This window comes from Oncorhynchus mykiss, chromosome 28, assembly GCF_013265735.2.
Source record: "Oncorhynchus mykiss isolate Arlee chromosome 28, USDA_OmykA_1.1, whole genome shotgun sequence".
Lineage (NCBI taxonomy): Eukaryota > Metazoa > Chordata > Actinopteri > Salmoniformes > Salmonidae > Oncorhynchus > Oncorhynchus mykiss.
Window position 1 is genome coordinate 17,891,950 of NC_048592.1, and position 22,294 is coordinate 17,914,243.

The 22,294-nt window shown below is 42.7% G+C and overlaps 1 protein-coding gene across 3 annotated transcripts in view; it reads left to right on the top strand.

The window, feature by feature from the left end:
- LOC110508657 (dipeptidyl aminopeptidase-like protein 6) overlaps window positions 1–22,294 on the top strand; it is a 119,140-nt gene that overhangs the window by 24,222 nt on the left and 72,624 nt on the right. The window contains exon 1 of one of the 3 annotated variants that reach the window (XM_036966513.1): window positions 5,311–5,648. The exons of 1 other annotated variant lie outside the window; for it this stretch is intronic. In XM_036966513.1, coding sequence (XP_036822408.1) covers window positions 5,607–5,648 — 42 coding nt within the window. In that variant the 5' untranslated portion in view covers window positions 5,311–5,606. Of the gene's footprint in view, window positions 1–5,310; window positions 5,649–18,577; window positions 18,699–22,294 lie in introns of those variants that run through there. One more of the 3 variants, XM_036966511.1, reaches the window with a different exon arrangement.

Here is a 22,294-nt window from a genome sequence, read left to right on the forward strand (position 1 = left end):
TGACCGCAAGGCACTACAGAGGGTAAAGTGTACGGCCCAGTACATCACTGGGGCTAAGCTGCCTGTCATCCAGGACCTCTACACCAGGCGGTGTCAGATGAAGGCCCTAAAACTTATCAAAGACCCCAGCCACCCCAGTCATAGATTGTTCTCTCTACTACCGCATGGCAAGTGGTACGGGAGTGCCAAGTCGTACCGGAGTGCCAAGTCTAAGACAGAAATGCTTCTCAACAGTTTTTACCCTCAAGCCATAAGACTCCCGAACAGGTAATCAAATGGCTACCTGGACTATTTGCATTGTGTGCCTGTCCCAACCCATCTTTTACACTGCTGCTACTCTCTGTTTATCATATATGCATAGTCACTTTAAATATACATTCATGTACATATGTACATACTACCTCAAATGGGCCGACCAACCAGTGCTCCTGCACATTGGCTAACCGGTCTATCTGCATTGTGCCATCACCCAACACCCGCCAACCCTTTTTTACACTACTTGCTACTCTCTGTTCATCATATATGCATAGTCACTTTAACCATATCTACATGTACATACTACCTCAATCAGCCTGACTAGTGTCTGTATGTAGCCTTGCTACTCTTATAGCCTCACTACTTTGCTCACTATTTGCTCGAGTGCACAGGTGTGCAGCTCCCCGGCAGAAGAAATATCAGGCCGCGGAGAGACGCACGAGATTGAACTCCACTCAACTTTCTAGAGTTTTCCCCATTAACACTATCAATGTTTCCCTTTACCGTGGGGATTGTGATCAAATCAATGCAATATTAGCCACTTTCAATGCAACATACCAGAACAAAACAAACTATGCAAGACATGTTGTTGTAGTCAGAGAGCACCAGAGTAGGATTCTATTGGATTGACAGGCACAACTCAGGCCCGGACTCCACAGACCTGTGCACCATAACCAATCAGAGCTGCAGTAGGCCTATATGCAAATAGTCCATTGCCATATATTAATTTGTGCTGTTCACTTTGAACTGGACTGTATTTACAATGTGAATGGTGGGGACTATTGTCACGATATTCGTTGGAAGCATACTCAGACCAATGTGCAGCGTGATCTGGGTTCCACATTTTTTATTTTAAAATAAGTGAACCACACAACAAAACTATAAAGAATAAACGAAACGTGATGACAATGGACTGCTAACATGCAACTACACATAAACAATATCCCACAAACACAGGTGGAAAAAAGCTACCTAAATAGGATCCCCAATTAGAGACAACGATTACCACTGTTATGGTGAGTGAATGAGGACCCAAAAGCGAACTAACTTAAACAGAGCTTCTTTAATAACCAAACATAGGTAGGCTCAGATAGACCGGCAGATTCCGACAGGACAGGACAAGGTTACAGCAAACATGACGATAGTCTGGCTCAGGCATGAAACACAACAAACAAGAATCCGACAAGGACAGGAACAGAAACAGAGAGAGATATAGGGACCTAATCAGAGGGAAAAAGGGAACAGGTGGGAAACGGGGTGAATGGGTAGTTAGAGGAGACAAGGAACAGCTGGGGGAAAGCGGGGGAGAAAAGGTAACCTAACAACGACCAGCAGAGGGAGACAGGGTGAAGGGAAAGGACAGAGACAAGACACAACATGACAGTACATGACAACCACTGCCTCTAATTGGGAATCATACAAAATCACCAACATAGAAAAACAAAACTAGAACCTCACATAGAAATAATAAACTAGACTAACCCCCAGTCATGCCCTGACCTACTCTACAAAAGAAAATAAGGGCTAAGGGGTTTATTAGCAAGTGCATCGGCGATGTCGTACCCACAGCGTCTATTAAAACATTCCCAAACCACGGGAATGACGGGAAACATGAACGAATACAAACAGTGTAGCTATTCCCTCCGCAAGGCAATCAAATAAGCTAAGCATCAGTATAGAGACAAAGTAGAGTCGCAATTCAACGGCTCAGACATGAGAGGTATGTGGCAGGGTCTACAGTCAATCACGGACTGTAAAAGGAAAACCAGCCCCATCACGGACCAGGATGTTTTGCTCCCAGACAGACTAAACAACTTCTTTGCTCACTTTGAGGACACTACAGTGCCACTGACACGGCCCGCTACCAAAACCTGCGGGCTCTCCTTCACTGCAGCCGACGTGACCAAAACATTTAAACGTGTTAACCCTCGCAAGGCTGCAGGCCCAGACGGCATCCCCAGCCCAGCTGGCTGGTGTGTTTACGGACATATTCAATCAATCCTTATCCCAGTCTGCTGTCCCCACATGCTTCAAGAGGGCCACCATTGTTCCTGTTCCCAAGAAAGCTAAGGTAACTGAGCTAAATGACTACCGCCCCGTAGCACTCACTTCCGTGAGGGTAGGTAACAACATCTCCACCCCGCTGATCCTCAACACTGGGGTCCCACTAGGGTGCGTTCTCAGCCCTCTCCTGTACTCCCTGTTCACCCACAACTGCGTGGGCATGCACGCCTCCAACTCAATCATCAAGTTTGCAGACGACACTACAGTGGTAGGCTTGATTACCAACAACGACAAGACGGCCTACAGGGAGGAGGTGAATAACCTCACACTCAACTTCAACAAAACTATCCACATCGACGGGAAAGTAGTGGAGAGGGTAGAACGTTTTAAGTTCCTTGGCGTACAAATCACGGACAAACTGAAATCGTCCACCCACACAGACAGTGTGGTGAAGAAGGCGCAGCAGTGCCTCTTCAACCTCAGGAGGCTGAAAAAATGCGGCTTGTCACCAAAAACACTCACAAACTTTTACAGATGCACAATCGAGAGCATCCTTTCGGGCTGTATCACCACCTGGTACGGTAACTGCTCCGCCCATAACCGTAAGGCTCTCCAGAGGGTAGTGAGGTCTGCACAACGCATCACCGGGGGCAAACTACCTGCCCTCCAGGACACCTACACCACCGATGTCACAGGAAGGCCAAAAAGATCACCAAGGACAACAACCGCCACTGCCTGTTCACCCCGCTATCATCCAGAAGGCGAGGTCAGTACAGGTGCATCAAAGCAGGGACCGAGAGACTGAAAAACAGCTTCTATCTCAAGGCCATCAGACTGTTAGACAGCCATCACTAACATTGAGTGGCTGCTGCCAACATACTGACTCAACTCCAGCCACTTTAATAATGGAAAAATGTATGTAATAAATGTATCACTAGCCACTTTAAACAATGCTACTTCATATAATGTTTACATATCCTACATTACTCATCTCATATGTGTGACGACCCTCCCACTCTGTCTGCCGTATTCTGTCTTTGTTCTTGTTTCCTTATTAGGATGCCGGTGGGCGGAGTTGAGAGGGTCGTCAGCTTCATGGGAAACACCTGGGCCCGGTGTCGCCCAGGATAAATAGACCTCTTCCACATTCATGGAGGAGACTCTCTCCATGCAGACACCTTTGTAGATTGTGTTGTGGTTCTTGGTGGCCTTTTGTTTGTTTGCTTTGGCACCTTTCAACACCCTGCATTATCACATTCTTGCATGCAAAACACTCACTTACACTACTGATTACTGATTACACACACCATTGTATATTTTCCTTAGTTGCTTTAGTTAATAAATATATATTTTGTTACTACTTATCTCCACGTTGTCTCCCTTTGTTACGGGCTTTGAGCCGGTTCGTGACATATGTATATACTGTACTCTATACCATCCACTGCATCTATGCCGTTCGGCCATCACTCATTCATATATTTTTTATGTACATATTCTTATTCCTTCCTTTACACTTGTGTGTATAAGGTAGTTGTTGTGAAATTGTTAGGTTAGATTACTCATTGGATATTACTGCGTTGTCGGAACTAGAAGCACAAGCATTTCGCTACACTCGCATTAACATCTGCTAACCATGTGTATGTGACAAATAACATTTGATTTGTTTTGGTAGCATACTTTGTCTGATTCTCTGTAATAATGGTATGGAAATAATAATGAATGTATTTTGTAAAGTGGATTCTTGCATCAAACAACACAATGTTCAGTCACCTCCTTGTTTGAAGGACAAGTGGATAATGTCAAGCCCTGCATTATTTTTTTCAAAAGTCTCATGGAATGTAGGCCTACATTGAACACAACACATTGGCTGCTACTGTAGGCTGAATAATAAAACAGCTATTTCCATGTTAAAATGTTATGGGATGCATTTTCTCCATTGTTTTTGATGGTAGTCCACTCTGATAGACCTACATTATGATCAAATAGCCACAGTAGCCTACTTGGCCACTGTTATAACTGGAACTTAAAGCAGGTACAGCCTCAGTGTTCACAGTAAACTCGTACCTGAAGCTGCACAGAATTTTCACAATGTTTCAGTTTGCGCTCAGCAGACCTGAAATTTGCTAAGTGCCAAAAGAATTAGAGGGAACATTGGTTGTGAACAACTGGCAAGTTAGTGTGTGGGTAATGGAGCGGTGCTTGGACCAGAGGACAGTCGAGTCTCAGTGTGAAACAACTCTTTATTGAGTAGAGCCGTTTCACTACTCTAATTTGAAGCGAACAGTTCTATCATGTCTGGATGAATCCTTACTTCACTAAATGCTACACTCATAAAGACTAAAGTAACATATCAGAACATGTCAGACTCTTACAATGTTACATTTTTATTCGCACTGATAGCAATCACAGTGTTGTGTTGGTAGTCCGTGGTGATTGAGAAGACTACTAGTTCTATTCTACCTTGTACAGTACCAATGCATTTCTATTAAACCCATTAAGACACAAACAGCCACCACTGAGCCTAGCTAAACCTAGCTCAGTATGGACCATTGTTTAATTGCATTCATAAACGGTGAGTGAGAGATGGCCGACCCCGCAGTTGGGGTGAATTCCCCCTGGTAGATGAGAAGGAGAGGGACACGTAAGTAGAAAGGATAAAAATCCCGCCCACAGAGGGTATAGAGCAGCTGTAAAGTGGCTGGGTTGTTGCTGTGTGGTGTGGAGTGTTATGCTGATCTTGGCTGAATGGGGAGAGTGAGATAATGGCCCTGGTAAGTGACTTAGTGCTGATTGTTGTGAAAGAGAGGATGCTGAGCTGAGAGCCTGCATGGCTGCTGGGCTGGCCGGCTGTCTATGTCCCATAGACTCCCATAGTGTTGTGTTTCAGCATTGTGTGTGTGTGTGTGTGTGTGTGTGTGTGTGTGTGAATGGCCATTCGTAGCCGTCAGACAGCTTGTTCTATCTTATACTGTAGAGTCCCTCTGTATACTGACCTGACCTGCTTTAGTTTGATAGGATGGATGTCACATTCTAGCCGCTGTTGGCTAGCTCAACAGGGGGTCCTTACGATGACGCTTGTCTACACTTGAGAAATGAGGGCTGTGTCTTGCTGAGCAAACATACTCTCTAGCACACACACACACTCTTATGCACACACACACACACTCAGTTTGTTAATGTGAGGCTTGGGGATTTTATGCTGAATCGCTGAGTGTATGAAGGCTCTCACCATGATGGGCTAAGGTGTGTCTCCACTATGGACAGATCTTGACTCAGCTTCACTCAGCCAGTCCATATAACTCTGCTCAGTCTCTGGCTCATGCTAACAGCCCTTCCTAACACTTGGAATGAAAACTCGCAAGTTATCCAGAGTGGAAAGAGTGTGGAAGGTGAGTTTGGCCCCTATACTTGTACATTTGTTCTTGGTGTGAATTTATAGCTTTGACAACTTTGATGTTCCTAGATTTTTATTTCTCTGATATTTAGGGCTTTGTAGATGGATTTGTATGGATTGGGGAACATAATGATGGCCTGATTTTGTGTTAGCTTGACTTATTACCAAGATTGTTAGTATATTGGTTGAAGCATGGGTGTTATGACTTGCTATTAACTGTCTCAGATAGCTGAGACATTTGTCAGCGTGATCTATCCTTTTCCCTCAGTCAAACCTTTCAGGTGTTTGTTGTCGCATTCTCACTTTGAAGATATATGGTTCTCCAACAAATGAGCTTTGGTGCACTTCTCTATATTTTATTGCACATAAAATAAATGGAATGTAAACAATGGTGCTGCACATTCCAGAAACAAGTTGCACAGTAATTAAAAACAATGCTTCCCCAGCCGAGATAATAGGGGCTGGGTATTTACTGTTGTAGCAACACAGATGGCCTTATTGCTGAAATTCAAAGCTAGGTGGGCACGAAGGTATTGTACGGAGAAGCTAACATAAAAGGAGTCGTTATGTTGTCCTAATAATCTTCTTAGCTTCGAAAAGAAAAACAGTACTAAGAACAATTCTTACCTGAAAAAAACGTGTTTTTATTTGAAGAAGGCCCTGCCATGTAAGCTAGAAGAGACCGTGTGGGGACATTTCAGAGCCCCCAGCCTTCTCACAAATATAGTTTAACAGTTTTGAAATACCCCAAAGGACACTTAGAGCGAAGGATCCATTAAGTGGGTAGGGATGTACAGTGTATCATAATGGACCTTGTCCATGGGTAGAAGTTGTGGTAAACAATCGCGTTTCTGCAATGTGCTTCTCTTAGATAATACCTTAACATTACTCCAAACAGTTGCAAATCATTCCTAGCGTTTCAATTGGACAGATTGAGCAAACAGAGAGGGACCTAACTGAATCTGTCCAATAGCAACTCTGGTTTTTGTTGCAAACCAGAATATTTGGAGTAATGATTAGAGAGTAATGATTACACCCCAGCTCAAAGTATGTAGTAAAGCTTTATGTTTTATGGTTATTATGACTCCAAGTGAATTAGACCTTCTCATCCTTTGTAAAAAACATGTTTTTTTTTTCAACCATTGGAAATCCTCTCATGCATATCTTAATACATGTACAATGCTTAGTCTAATGCATTCGCCTGATTAATATTGTATTACTATTCCAATGAAGGTCTCTTGGTGCTAAGAGCTGCTCCATATTTTGCCAGAGTGCATGGACCTCATATTGCCTCATTTGTGATTCAACTGTACCTGACCAAACTGTAAAACGATTGGCTGCTCCTCGACATACACTTCCAGTTCTGAGCAGATACGAATGTCAGCAGGCGATTGGCCAAAATAGGCTGACAAGGTGCGGTGTTTGACTAGGTGCTATGAGGTCTCATGTATGGAGACTATATCCTCTGTAATTTTGATCACCTCGTGCTGATACTGATCTGTTGGTATTTCCAGTGCAACATCCCAGGGTTTTGTCACCTCTGTTGCTTTGATTTTGTGATATGACTGAACATTTCATGTGTCTATGTCCAAGCTCCTGAGAGATTTGGCTTTGCCACGATGCTGTGTGTCTCATTGATGTTCAGAAGTGGGATTATCTTTGATCTGTGAAACATTGTTTGCGTCATGTTTGTGTGTTTGGGGGTGTTTTCGTCTGTAGAGTCTGTAGAGAAGAGGTAATGTTACTACTGAATGCAGGAGCGCAACTTTCACTGGGGACGGGGACGGGACATGTCCGCCCCACATTCTAAAATTGTGTTTTTGTCCCACACAGTTTTATCATTGGAATATGATACAAAACGATTCAATGGTGTGCTTTAGGACCATGCAGACGCCTCAGAGCAGTCGGGTTTGGAGTGTTTATCCGACTGGATAATTTAAAAAATATATATATATATTTATATATTTGTCCCCTCCACTTCTAAAACCAAAGTTGCACCCCTGACTGAATGAGAGAGAGCTGAGTACGAATGTGAGCGGGGCTCTTAAAACTTCACACAGAGATAATACTTTTTTTTTAAGGATTAAATTTGATATAATCCTTAGTCTACACCGTTGAATTGGCCTACACCGGATTCTCCTTTATGCCCAACCCTATGTGGGGTTCTATGGTTATCCTTGACCATGCTCCTTCCTCTCGTTGAACAGTAATTACGGAGGACATTTTGTATGGATATATTCTTCGTCATGCCCTTGACTCTGCCCCAGGATATATTTAGCTTCATTTCCCCTCACATACAGACACGAACCAGGCTCTGTTAACTTGTGTTTTACAATTGATCAAGAACTTTCTGCTCCTTGAGTCTCACCTGGATTTCATCTTATTCCTGAAGTGCTGCACGTTCTTTTAGCCTGGTCCGAGATCTGTTTGTGCTGTTTTGCCAACTCCTATGGTCATTGTCAGGTTTGGAATACTACGTTTGACAGGCAATGTTTTTCTGCTGTAGATAATGTATTATATCCTTGACCTGCCACTGCAAAGCCCTCTGTTACTATTCATTCATATTTTATTGCTGTTGTTGTGCTCACTCCATGCTAGATTACCATGGTAACTACTTGCCAATAAATAGCTTTGATTTTAAAGGTCCTTTGGCTTCATTCGTGTTTTACGGCTCTATTGTAAGCAGTTGATGGGGAGGAATAAAGTTGATGAGGCCCATAAGTCTGGTTTATGTCACTATAACAGCAGATGGGTTAATGGCCCTTTAATGAGTGCTGAGTCATGATGAAGAGAGTGTGTGGATCAGGGGTGGATTTAGTGAGGTGAATGTTGCAGGTCGTTTTACCTTTGCTGACCAACACGATTCCCTATTCTACCTGAAAGACAAACATACTGTATGTGTTCTACACAGTACATTTCTATCTGACCGTTTTGTAACGTTGCACCATGCTGAACAGGCCCCAGGTGTCTTTGGAATTCTTGGTGTTTTGCTTCTGAAACACTTGTTCATGTTATTTGGAAAACCTCTTCTGGCTTTCAATGGACTCAACATAAAAGCTACAGTGATTTAGTGATGTTTCTTCTGTCATGATTTGAGTTTAAGAGTTTGATTGCCTTCGATTTGATTGAACTGTTTTGGTTAATACCCTTACTACCCATTTGGACAAAACAACAACTGTTTGATTACGTTGCAGTACATTGCTAAGAGGTCCTCTTGGGTCTTTTTCCCCTTGTAACTAAACTATTCCACTAAAGTTTATTTCATGAAATATTCATAACTGAGATGGAAGAGATGGCACATTTCTCTGTCTGCTCCTGGCTTTCCCCACGCTAGGTGAGGATAGGAGAGAAGCACGAGACGAAGGAGCCATCAGTGGAGTCATAACATAAGTAAACAAAACCAGTGAGAGATTATGCAGTCGGGCTCCAAGCCTGTGTTGGTTTATTATGGGGACTAGAGACTACACATGGGTGAGCAGAGCCCTCCGTAACAGTGTAAAGCTGCAATCATCAGACCAAAATGTTTCACTCCACAACTGAACACACACAAAGCTTTGTAAAAGTTGCTTTGTACCTAAAGGCACTCTCACATCAAACTCTTATACTCGCTGTACAAAAAGTCATGCAATTACACACAAGGTGACAAAAAATCTACTCAATGAAATGACACTTGGATATTCGCACTGTGCGTGTGTGTCTTTGCATGTATGTGTGCATTTTGCGTGCGTGTTTGTGTGCGTCAGTACATACTTGTGTGTGCACGTACTGTGCGTGTGTGTGCGCGTGTACTGTATACACACGTAAGTGAGTGTGTGTGCATGCGCATATGAGTGTATGAGAGACAGACATTCGTGGCAGATTAATGATTTCCCTGCGAAATGCCCCTGATGGTAAAAATGAGATAATGAGCTTGATGAAGGAGCCATAGACTCATAGACCTCTCTGTAATTACTGAGCGGTGAGAAAGGCACCTACTCAAACTCTCTTTTCGAAACTTCTCTCCCTCTCATTATTACATGACAGATGGAACTGCATGTTTTTACAGCACTGAATGGACGGCCTTTTAGAATACAGATTAACTGTGATGAACTATGCCAATCCCCCCCCATCCTCCTCCATCTCGCTCGTTTAACGTTCTCTCAGACCTTCAAATCAAATCAAACTTTATTTGTCACACGCGCTGAATACAGCAAGTGTAGAACTTACCGTGAAATGCTTACTTACAAGCCCTTAACCAACAATGCAGTTCAAGAAAGAGTTAAGAAAATATTTACCAAATAAACTAAAGAAAAAAATATTAAAAAGTAATACAATAAAATAACAATAATGAGGCTATATACAGGGGGTACCGGTATACCCCTGCCAAGGTGTAGAACAGAAGAGCTGTGGATGGGATATGAAGCTGCTCCAGTGCTTTCACTCTGCTAATATGCACATGGTAAATTGGAATGGAGCGGCAGCTCATGAAGGTGTTGCTTGCTGCCAATTGTAAAGTGAAGGTGCGCGGTGTGAAAATCCAAACAGCCAGGGAAGGTCGGGCGAGGGGGCGGTCAGTGACGGCCAGATGGAGTGACGCCAAAGGGCGTAGGGAACGTGACAGACTGTCAACTATGCCTGGATTTGTCAGACAGTTGACCTAGTCTGGTGGTTACCGTGGGAACAGGTTGTTTTTTCCTGCAGCCACAGCATCGGAACCTTGAGACGCTTCACAACTACCTCATTGATCCACAGGGTCTAATTCGGGGAATGCTTGAAGGCACACTCTGTGTGTTACATGAGTGGGCTGCAGTTGCGCATTGAGTTGGTGAGTTCTTTATACAGCAATTATTTTGTCCATGAGCATGAGTACACACATCCACGCACACACACCTTTAACATACAAGCCAAAAGGTCTAATCTGTCCTTTAAGATAGACCTCAACGTTGTTTCGGCCACAGAAAGTGCATAGTGTGTTTGGCCATAGATGGTTTAAAGGGGCTGTTGTCTGCAACCTGGATTGTAGAAGACAGGTCAAATCAAATGAAATCAAATGTTATTTGATTTAAAATATTTACTAAATAAAATAAAGTAAAAAATATATAATAAAATAAAAAGTAACACCATAAAGTAACAATAACGAGGCTATATACAGGGGGTTCCGGTACTGAGTCAATGTGGAGTCTATATACAGGGGGTTCCAGTACTGAGTCAATGTGGAGGCTATATACAGGGGGTTCCAGTACTGAGTCAATGTGGAGTCTATATACAGGGGGTTCCAGTACTGAGTCAATGTGGAGGCTATATACAGGGGGTTCCGGTACTGAGTCAATGTGGAGTCTATATACAGGGGGTTCCAGTACTGAGTCAATGTGGAGGCTATATACAGGGGGTACCGGTACTGAGTCAATGTGGAGGCTATATACAGGGGGTTCCGGTACTGAGCCAATGTGGAGGCTATATACAGGGGGTTCCGGTACTGAGTCAATGTGGAGTCTATATACAGGGGGTTCCAGTACTGAGTCAATGTGGAGGCTATATACAGGGGGTACCGGTACTGAGTCAATGTGGAGGCTATATACAGGGGGTTCCGGTACTGAGCCAATGTGGAGGCTATATACAGGGGGTTCCGGTACTGAGTCAATGTGGAGGCTATATACAGGGGGTTCCGGTACTGAGTCAATGTGGAGGCTATATACAGGGGGTTCCAGTACTGAGTCAATGTGGAGGCTATATACAGGGGGTACCGGTACTGAGTCAATGTGGAGGCTATATACAGGGGGTTCCGGTACTGAGTCAATGTGGAGGCTATATACAGGGGGTTCCGGTACTGAGTCAATGTGGAGGCTATATACAGGGGGTTCCGGTACTGAGTCAATGTGGAGGCTATATACAGGGGGTACCGGTACTGAGTCAATGTGGAGGCTATATACAGGGGGTTCCGGTACTGAGTCAATGTGGAGGCTATATACAGGGGGTTCCGGTACTGAGTCAATGTGGAGGCTATATACAGGGGGTACCGGTACTGAGTCAATGTGGAGGCTATATACCGGGGGTTCCAGTACTGAGTCAATGTGGAGGCTATATACAGGGGGTTCCGGTACTGAGTCAATGTGGAGGCTATATACAGGGGGTTCCGGTACTGAGTCAATGTGGAGGCTATATACAGGGGGTTCCGGTACTGAGTCAATGTGGAGGCTATATACAGGGGGTACCGGTACTGAGTCAATGTGGAGGCTATATACAGGGGGTTCCGGTACTGAGTCAATGTGGAGGCTATATACAGGGGGTACCGGTACTGAGTCAATGTGGAGGCTATATACAGGGAGTACTGGTACCGAGTCAATGTGTGGGGGTTCAGGTCAGTGTGCGGGGGTACAGATACCCTTTGGACTGTGATGTCAGTGGAGTGAGGAGAGCAGATGATGATAATGACCAGCTATCACACCGCTGGCATGGCCTTTATCTCCTCTCCCCCGCACACTCCTTGCTCTGTCTGTCTCTTTAATGACCCTGTACAGCTGGTCATCAGTTACCATGGTGACATGGCTCTTTATGTAACATCAGTCTAGACAGGTTTGTCCCTATCAACTCTAGGAAAGTTAAGACCAGACAGTACAGTACAGGAGCTATTTAAAATGTGACTTTACTCTCTAGAAGTGACCACCATCTCCATCAGTTCACGTGACAGACAGGAATTTCGAGACACATTACTAATCATTAATGACCATCCAATCCCCATCCTTACGTGTTTAGTTCACCCATTTTAGTCAGATCATCTCATTTGAATCAAGATGTCATGCATGAGGTGAATGCATTTCTATTGTAAATGTGAAGTGGAAACAATTTCAACCAGGGACTCTTACTGTAATCCTGCTATTTATGGGATTTTACCGTAGTATGTTTCAGTTTCTGCATCAATAGCTGAACTGCCTGTGTCAGGAATAAGTGGTAACGTATCTCCACTATGTAGATTGGCTCATTAAATGATCACATGTTTGTTAAAGGCTGCTGACCAACATGCAAGTGTTGGCTTCCCTTGGTGATCACTGGACGGAGCTAGCACACATGATAGGGTAGCACTGTGGGCTGACTGATCATGGACTGACATGATGGGGTAGCACTGTGGGCTGACTGATCATGGACTGACATGCTGGGGTAGCACTGTGGGCTGACTGATCATGGACTGACATGCTGGGGTAGCACTGTGGGCTGACTGATCATGGACTGACATGATGGGGTAGCACTGTGGGCTGACTGATCATGGACTGCCATGCTGGGGTAGCACTGTGGGCTGACTGATCATGGACTGACATGATGGGGTAGCACTGTGGGCTGACTGATCATGGACTGACATGCTGGGGTAGCACTGTGGGCTGACTGATCATGGACTGAAATGCTGGGGTAGCACTGTGGACTGACTGATCATGGACTGACATGATGGGGTAGCACTGTGGGCTGACTGATCATGGACTGACATGCTGGGGTAGCACTGTGGGCTGACTGATCATGGACTGAAATGCTGGGGTAGCACTGTGGACTGACTGATCATGGACTGACATGATGGGGTAGCACTGTGGACTGACTGATCATGGACTGACATGATGGGGTAGCACTGTGGACTGACTGATCATGGACTGACATGCTGGGGTAGCACTGTGGACTGACTGATCATGGACTGAAATGCTGGGGTAGCACTGTGGACTGACTGATCATGGACTGACATGCTGGGGTAGCACTGTGGACTGACTGATCATGGACTGACATGCTGGGGTAGCACTGTGGATTGACTGATCATGGACTGACATGCTGGGGTAGCACTGTGGACTGACTGATCATGGACTGACATGCTGGGGTAGCACTGTGGACTGACTGATCATGGACTGACATGCTGGGGTAGCACTGTGGACTGACATGCTGGGGTAGCACTGTGGACTGACATGCTGGTCAACACAATATGAAGGTTCTAGTGTTAGGACCACAGCAATAATTGTGTTCTTGGACGAAGAGGAAACATAATAGGAATAAATCAACCAAAATGTAGCGCCAGACAGCCATTGTGTATGCATGCTTAGATGCCTAATGCTATTTTCATTTTCAGTCTCCCCTGGCCTCCCCTGAACCATCATTGTTAGAGTTCTCCAATTAAATGTGATTGTCTCTTCTGTTGTTGCTCCCCCCCTGTCTGCTGGAGGATGAAGATAGATGTTGCCAGGCACCTACCTAGGCTGTGATAATCAATCCCTCCACCCGTCACTGTGTCTGAGGCTCTGTTGTCGTTTGGCTCGGCCTGTCTGTTGTTGTCTAGCCCACTCCACTGTATCGGCAGTGTTTTGTTTTGAATTCAGTGTTTATGGTCCAAATGCAACCACATCCCTCTGTCCGTAGAGCAACGTGTTTCCAGATAAATAATGATGAGGAAACGGAATATTTAGGATCCATGTGCTTTATCTTTTAGCAGTGTTTCAGAGTGCACAGAGTGAATGATTAGAGGGCATGTATTAATGGAAGTAACAGAAAACAGGGTGAAGAGAGAGACGTTTTAAGTCTTAGACACCTTGCATTGTGTCACTGCAGTATTCTGAATTCCTCCCTAATTATGAGATTTATTCATTTTGATCTATTTACCATTTTGTACATTTGTTAATTAAGCAACAACCTGTTTCAAATAGTGTATGCTGCATAGTGTATGCTACAGATGTCAAACAGATTATGAGTATAGTTGTTTGGTTATGACAAGCTATGTTTGATTGATTTGAGGAGCTATAGAAGGAGCTACCTTGCACTGATCTGCTGAAATCTTCCACTGCTGCCAGTGAAGCGTACATTTGCTGTCCATCTCATGTGGTGCTGAAATCTGTCAATTAAGCTGTCCATCTCATGTGGTGCTGAAATCTGTCAATTAAGCTGTCCATCTCATGTGGTGCTGATATCTGTCAATGGGAGCTGTCCACAGTTTACAATTTTTTGGTTCTGAAAAATGCTGTCCATCCCTATTGTTCATGGTGGGGCTGAAATGTTGAAATACCTCTCCTGTCATCTTACCTTTGATGTCACTGAAGTATGGCCCCGTCAGATAAATTATCCACACATTCCAGCGTTATCTGAAGTTTCCCAGTTCTCACCGTTGTCTTACCTGGCTGTCTGTGCCGCCAGGGTTAACAATCCTATGGTTTTGCTTTTACCGTATGCTTTATGAAAACGCAGATATTGACTAGACTCGTTCCGGAGTAGCTCAAGGTGACTTTTTTCACTGCACATTACGTCTGTACTTAGTTTCCATGACAACATTGTCCATAAATAAACGTTTATTATGTTGTTATTAAAATACGTTTTGAATAAACACACACTCCCTGATGAAATGTTATTTAGGTATGATTCCAATAGCCTAATTTTATGAGGCACATTGATGTTTTCTCTTTGCAAAAAATACTGATTTGATTCAAGCAGTCCAAGTTTGGAAAAGGGAATATGTTAATACGGGGCAGTAGGTAGCCAAGTGGTTGGAGCGTTAGGTCAGTAACTGAAAGGTTGCTGGATCGAATCCCTGAGCTGACAAGGTAAAAATATGTCGTTCTGCCCCTGAACAAGGCAGTTAACCCACTGTTCCCCGGGAGGCCGTTGTAAATAAGAATTTGTTCTTAACGGACTTTCCTCATTAAATGAAGGTAAAATAATCTGCTTTATTGAGCCTATATAGCCTCAAACACAATACATCAATATTTTGAATCAATATTAGGAGTGAACTATGTTTATAGAACTAGGAAATATGTTTATACATGGAGTTGTCACCTACCCACACATATAGCCTACACAGGTTCCTCACTAATAGTGGTTTGTTTCTATTTCAAGCTCCCATCACTGAGTCAGGCTTATGTTCCCTACTCTACTCTCTAGAGGGGCGAGTTTACCATTTCCCCACATTTGACTGGTGCAAGAGGGCAGTCGCTCTGCTGAGATTGGCTCTGAATCTACATTAACAGGGAGTATGCTTTCCAGGACCGTGAGAGGCAGGCATGCAGGCTGTACTACCGGGATCTCCCTTTACAGATATCTAAAGTGAGTGAGATGCAGGCAGCCCAGTACAAACAGAGTGTCTGATGGGAAGGAACGAAAACTATTTATACTGCATGTAGGAGTACTACTATACAGCAGTGTTTCTCAAGGGGCTGCGTGGCCACACGCAGCCCCTTGCACTGTTGGTTAAGGGCTTGCACTGTTGGTTAAGGGCTTGCACTGTTGGTTAAGGGCTTGCACTGTTGGTTAAGGGCTTGCACTGTTGGTTAAGGGCTTGCACTGTTGGTTAAGGGCTTGCACTGTTGGTTAAGGGCTTGCACTGTTGGTTAAGGGCTTGCACTGTTGGTTAAGGGCTTGCACTGTTGGTTAAGGGCTTGTAAGTAAGCGTTTCATGGTAAAGTCTACACTTCTTGTATTCTTGTATGTGACAAATAAAGTTTGATTTGATTTGAAGAATCCTCTGTAGAATGGTGATATTAATTATGTGTATTTATTGTGAGTGCTTCATAAATGTGGCCATGTATGGCTCAGTTGGACCGTATATTCTTTATGTTAGGTTTTACTCTGTGTTCGCTCCCGTGTGCTGGTAAGAGCACAGACAAGACAGAGGATTGTGGTCGAGGTGGTTTAATAATGACTCTGAAGATTCACAGTACAGGCACAGAACAGCACAGCACATTGTATGTAGTACATTGGCTAGGGCACTTTAAGGCTTTGATTGACAGTTTGCATCAACAGGGTTAGAATTCATGTGCCACCCATACGTAAATCTGATAAATGGAATATATATAAATAAATTACACTCGTTAAATTAGATTTCCATGTATGCTTTATAAAACCATGTTTATCTTTAGGAGACGGGAGGAGGTGCCTACTCTGCTTAGTAATTAGTATAAACATCATTACAATGATTCAGCTTGTTCTCTGAGGTCTTGAAGAGTAAACACATGTTTATAGATTGGTTTGAGAGGTGTAATCCATTCAAGACCCATTACCGTTGTCTGCATAGCTCAAAAATAATGAGGAGAAGTAATAACGTTCCCAAAACTAAGCCCCATTTGTTAGACTGGTCACCGTCGACTACTCTCTGACCTCTGAATGGGGGCATCAAAAGAGGGACCACCAGATCACTGAATCATTATCAAAAATACCTTTTGTCAATGGTCAGCATCACAAACATTAATCTTGGCTAATCAGAATGCAGCAGTAACCCCACTGGAGGCCATATTAATTCGACTAAATTACCTGTATAAATGTTTGTTGTTATTACTTTGTAGTTGAAGTTTCAGCTCTCCTTCAGTATCTCTCTCAAGAGTTGAGGATATGTGTTCCCTCAACCTGCAAATAAATTAGATTCTTATCAATGAAATCAGTACACAATATTATTTACCAGACCACCGGACTACATGATTAGTAGTTTATAAAGTTAGGAAAAGTCCAATCTTTTAAACTTCTTGAAATTCGCACTCAATTCTGTAGCACCAGTGGCTCATAATCTGTGGATCTAAATGGATGCATGAACAACTGGAACCACTTTAAATGGATAAAGAACAACCTGCAAAGCATAATAATAAAAGGCTAATAACCAAGGTCATTCTTAAACCTTGAACCAACTTCACCAACAATGCAGACCCGTGATTCAGTGCTGGCGATAGGGCTGGGGTGCTGGCTGCTCAAAGTGAGCTGAATAGGTAGTGACACACTAGGTCTCAGAGCGGAAGGCTCCTCAGTCCTCACAGCTCATTGGGGAGGAGGTGAGGGCTGGGCTGGCAGACTTCTAAAATTAGGCTCTGTGGTTGAATGACAGAACTGTGTGCTTCCATGAGAACTATGGGGAAAACAACACGAAAGCAACAGACACTGGCCCTGCACACAATGGCAGCACAGGGACCACAAGACAGTATAGCGGGCAAAACGTGGTTCAACATTCATTAGCCTAAGACTTGTGAAGAGTTAGGAGGGAGGAGAGGAGGAGTGGATAAGGAACAGAGCCAACATTAATTAACAATGTCAATGTGATAAAAAATTAACGATTGTCTCATTAGTTGGGCTTAATTGTTTTACAGAAAATAAATTAAAGATTGTAAGAGAGAGACAAAATTAGAAAGATTTTACGGAAGTGCAACGATGGTGTTTATGAATCCTGTATTTTTTGTGTCTGTAATTCTCGCTTTTCTTTCCATCCCTATTTGCATAGTTGCATCATTCAGAGAACACCTCAGTTGCACAGTGTAGATGACTCTTAAGTTCAATTAAAAATATTGAATTATTCATATAAAGTAAGACAAACGATCAGCAAAACAAGACCTAAGAAATCTTTATTTTTCTCTTCTAACCATTTCACTTTTACCCTCATCATCAATCTACCATATAATTACTGCAGGGGGATATTGGAAATATTATTTTTTATTTGCCCTCTAAGTTTCATCAGTCACATTCAGTAGCAGCATCCCTGGTCCAGAAGTGATCAGAGAACAGGTGTGATGCTGATGATGATGATAATGATACACAAGAGGAAGGAGGCAAAGCTGAATTGCTCGACCGCTCACCAAATGTCAATCTCTCATCACTGAAGCTATTCTATTGTATGCAGTCAGGTGCAGTGATGATTGGTTTACTGAATTCTACTAATTGTCTCCTTTATTGCTGTAAAGACAAGAAAGGGTGTCATCTGTGAGGACTGGTGTGTATTTGAGCTCGCTCTCTCTCTCTCTCTCTCTCTCTCTCTCTCTCTCTCTCTCTCTCTCTCTCTCTCTCTCTCTCTCTCTGTCTCTCTCTGTCTCTCTCTCTCTCTCTCTCTCTGTCTCTCTGTCTCTCTCTCTCTCTCTATGTCTTTCTCTCTCTCTCTCTCTCTCTCTCTCTCTCTCTCTCTCTCTCTCTCTCTCTCTCTCTCTCTCTCTCTCTCTCTGCATTGAAATTGAAAGCGCGGTACGATTCGCAGCACTCCGCACATGTCTGTTTGGGCTTGACAGCTGTGATCTCACTGCTGTAGTTAGTTATCATGACTTCTCCCAATGCGCCGGTGAAAGTGACTCAAAAGCAAGACGAGCAGGTATGGCTTTTATTCTAGCGTATGGGTTATTCATAAGTCATAGACTAATATGCTAATATACTATTTCAAATATGTTTTAAGAAAAGAAACTGCACCGTTTATTCAAGACACGGTCAGGATAGGCTACAGATGTTTGCTCTGGCAGTGAGGGCTTGGGTCCGATCCTTTTCACTGCTCACTGACACTTTATAGCCTAATAGATTTCTCATGCAGACATCAGAATATTTTAAAGCTTTACTCTGTTTTTTCTCACAGTAGGCTGCCGCTGCATATTGAGTTTTATAAAGTCCTATGGGAATCGTTTTTGAAGCTTTCATAATTTATGTTTAAAAAAATGACAATAAAGAAACACAATCCTACCCAACCTGATGTTAATATATTGCTGCTCACTGATGTCTATTTTCACGTATTTGCATGGCTGGAACATTGTAGACCATACATTCCTAACTTTAGGGGTTTTGTAAATCATAGTCAAGCTAAACATCTGTTTTAATATTCGGTCATATTTTAATGTAGAAAAATATGAGGAACTGGAAATAGATGAGTAGCCAATACAGAGAAATATATGAGTAGTCAATACAGAGAAATGTATGAGTAGTCAGTACAGAGAAATGTATGAGTAGTCAATACAGAGAAATGTATGAGTAGTCAATACAGAGAAATGTATGAGTAGTCAATACAGAGAAATGTATGAGTAGTCAATACAGAAAAAATTATGAGTAGTCAATACAGAGACATGTATGAGTAGTCAGTACAGAGAAATGTACGAGTAGTCAATACAGAGAAATGTATGAGTAGTCAGTACAGAGAAATGTATGAGTAGTCAATACAGAGAAATGTCTGAGTGAGAATTCTGTATATTATATACTTGGACTTGTCAAGGCTAATAAAGAACCATCATCGATGTGTTGCTTTTAGACAACATGATACCAGAGTAACAGTGCTTCAGGACCAATGGCAATCATTCTGTGTGTTTGTGCATGTGTGTGCGCTCTCCACGTGTGTATGTGTGTGACCTTAACAACTGCAGTGATTCTGATTTTAGCCCAGACCTCTGTATAGTTTTGAATTTATATTTCTGTAGTGTCTGCACTGATCATTTGTTCCTGGGTGGGATTAACATGAAATTGTGTTTGTGTACTGAGTAGGTTCAACAGAACATCACATGAACATAATCACATTTCAATATGACTGTTTGATTGATGAAGGGATGAAATGACGACGTGTCTGTCTGTCTGCAGATTGAGCTACAGTTCTTCTATTTCCAATATCCCCTATAGATAGTGTTGTATTCACTTCTCAATATTCTGGTGAGTTTCTGTATCTTAGATGTTGTTGGAAGATAAATATCTGAATTGTTTAACACAATTCACTTGGTTTTCCTGTAGCTGCCGGTATGCAAAATTGGAAGTCAAAGGAACGTCTTGCTAATAGTCTTTCGATTTTTGCTGGATCATTCAAAGGTGACTCAGTGTCTCTGGATGTATCTATCTCTTCAGAGGTTGTACCCAACACTTGCTGAACATTCCAGTAATCAAGACCCAGGAGAAAGGTCAAACTTCTCCTGTTCTAATGAATTCTCCAGGCTGGCATGGTATTGGCTGTTTGCATTCTCAATTGGAATACTCAATTGTTGGACTTCTGAATATCATAGAATAATGTAATCACTAATGTTTCTCCATTTGTCTGTGTAACTGAGGACTTTGGTGGACAGCTCCTGTGTGCTGGTAAGAGCACAGACAAGACAGAGGATTGCTGTCGAGGTGGTTTAATGACTCTGAAGATTCACAGTACAGGCACGGAACAGCACAGCACATTATATGTAGTACATGGGCCAGGGCACATTAAGGCTTTGATTGACAGCTTGTGATAACTAAGAGTGTGTGCGTGGTCTGCAAGTAAAGAGACAAAGAAAGATACAATAGTGAATGACAGATATATACATAATACAATATCTAATTCACTATACTAGAAGCAATATTCATGTAATAATAACATGGCTATAATGGCTTAATTAATGCTATACTTAAGCAATAAGGCACGCGAGGCAGTGCTGTATCATGAATACAGTCACAAGTAAATGGCGTTGTTCCGTCAACCCATTTACCGGGGACTGTATTCATGATACAGCACTGCCTCGCGTGCCTTATTTGCTTCTATAAAACTGTTACCAACATATTAATATAACAATGAAAATATGTGATTCATTCCAATTTGATTTTGATACGTCAATTCATACAATTTCATTCAGTCAACTCAGTCACGTCAAACATTGACCCTGGAATGACAGTACACCAGCTGCATAAACATGATATTCCTATGGAGAATTGTTGAAGGACGATCATTTTCAGATGGAACTGTTAGTAGGCATAGGTGTGTCTGTGTTAGCCAACACAGTACAGATGGAACCTAGTACAATCAGCATCCAGAATCCAAACAACCAGTTTTATAAAAGACAATACAGCGCCATACAACGTGACTACACTAATTAGAGAGCACCTGTCACGCCCTGACCTTAGAGATCCTTTTAATTCTCTATTTCGGTTAGGTCAGGGTGTGACTAGGGTGGGCAATCTAGTTTTACTATTTCTTTGTTTGGCCTGGTATGGTTCCCAATCAGAGGTTGGTCGTTGTCTCTGATTGGGGATCATACTTAGGCAGCCTTTTTCCCACCTTAGTTTGTGGGATCTTGATTTTGTATAGTTGCTGTGTAGCCTGCAGAACTTTACGTTCGTTTTGTATTTTGTTGTTTTTTCGGTGTTCGTTTGAATAAAAGTAAGATGTTCGTCCACCACGCTGCACCTTGGTCTCCTCATTCCGACGACGAACGTAACAGCACCGCAATCTTCAGTACAGGGCTTCAACTGTACAATGCACTTGAATATTTCTAAACAGCAAAATCCAATGTAATAACCGCATAAACAATATAGCGTACATCTACTGTATATAATTACAGGTCATATAAACAAAGTACTAGGGGACATAATCTGATGTAAATACAAGGCTAAATGTCCAAAATTGTATGACACTGAAAACGGGAGCTAGCTCGCAGTATAAACTACAAATTAGTATAAACATGAAAGATGACATTATCATCACAGAGTGCATCTTCAGACATAAACATGTGAAAGATATGAAAATATGTACTTACATATCAACAAGGACAGACACTGGCCATCTTCATAGCCTTTTGTACAGTCTGTATCTTTGCTCAGCTACATAAATAACATTGCTGCTTTTTTTTTGGTATCTCTCACAACTTCTAAAAACTCTTTGTTGGCTATGGACAGTACTGTAAGTTTGAATAATTTAAAAGTAAACTCAATAAGAGCAGATTCTTGGAGGCAGTGGCTGAGGTAAGGGTTAGACGAGAGACACATCTCAATGCTTCATGGTTCACTAGCCTGCACTCTTATCAGCTATCGGTGCTTCACAGCTAACCGGCAATATTCCCATGAATACTAAATAGTACCTAGCTAGATAACACTGGTGCTAGGCGCATTTGGTTTCAGAAATCATATCAGAGAATGAGCAATTCTGGAGACCAAGAAGAAGTAAGGTCAACTTGTCTAAGCCCTTTCTTTTGGCCACACACA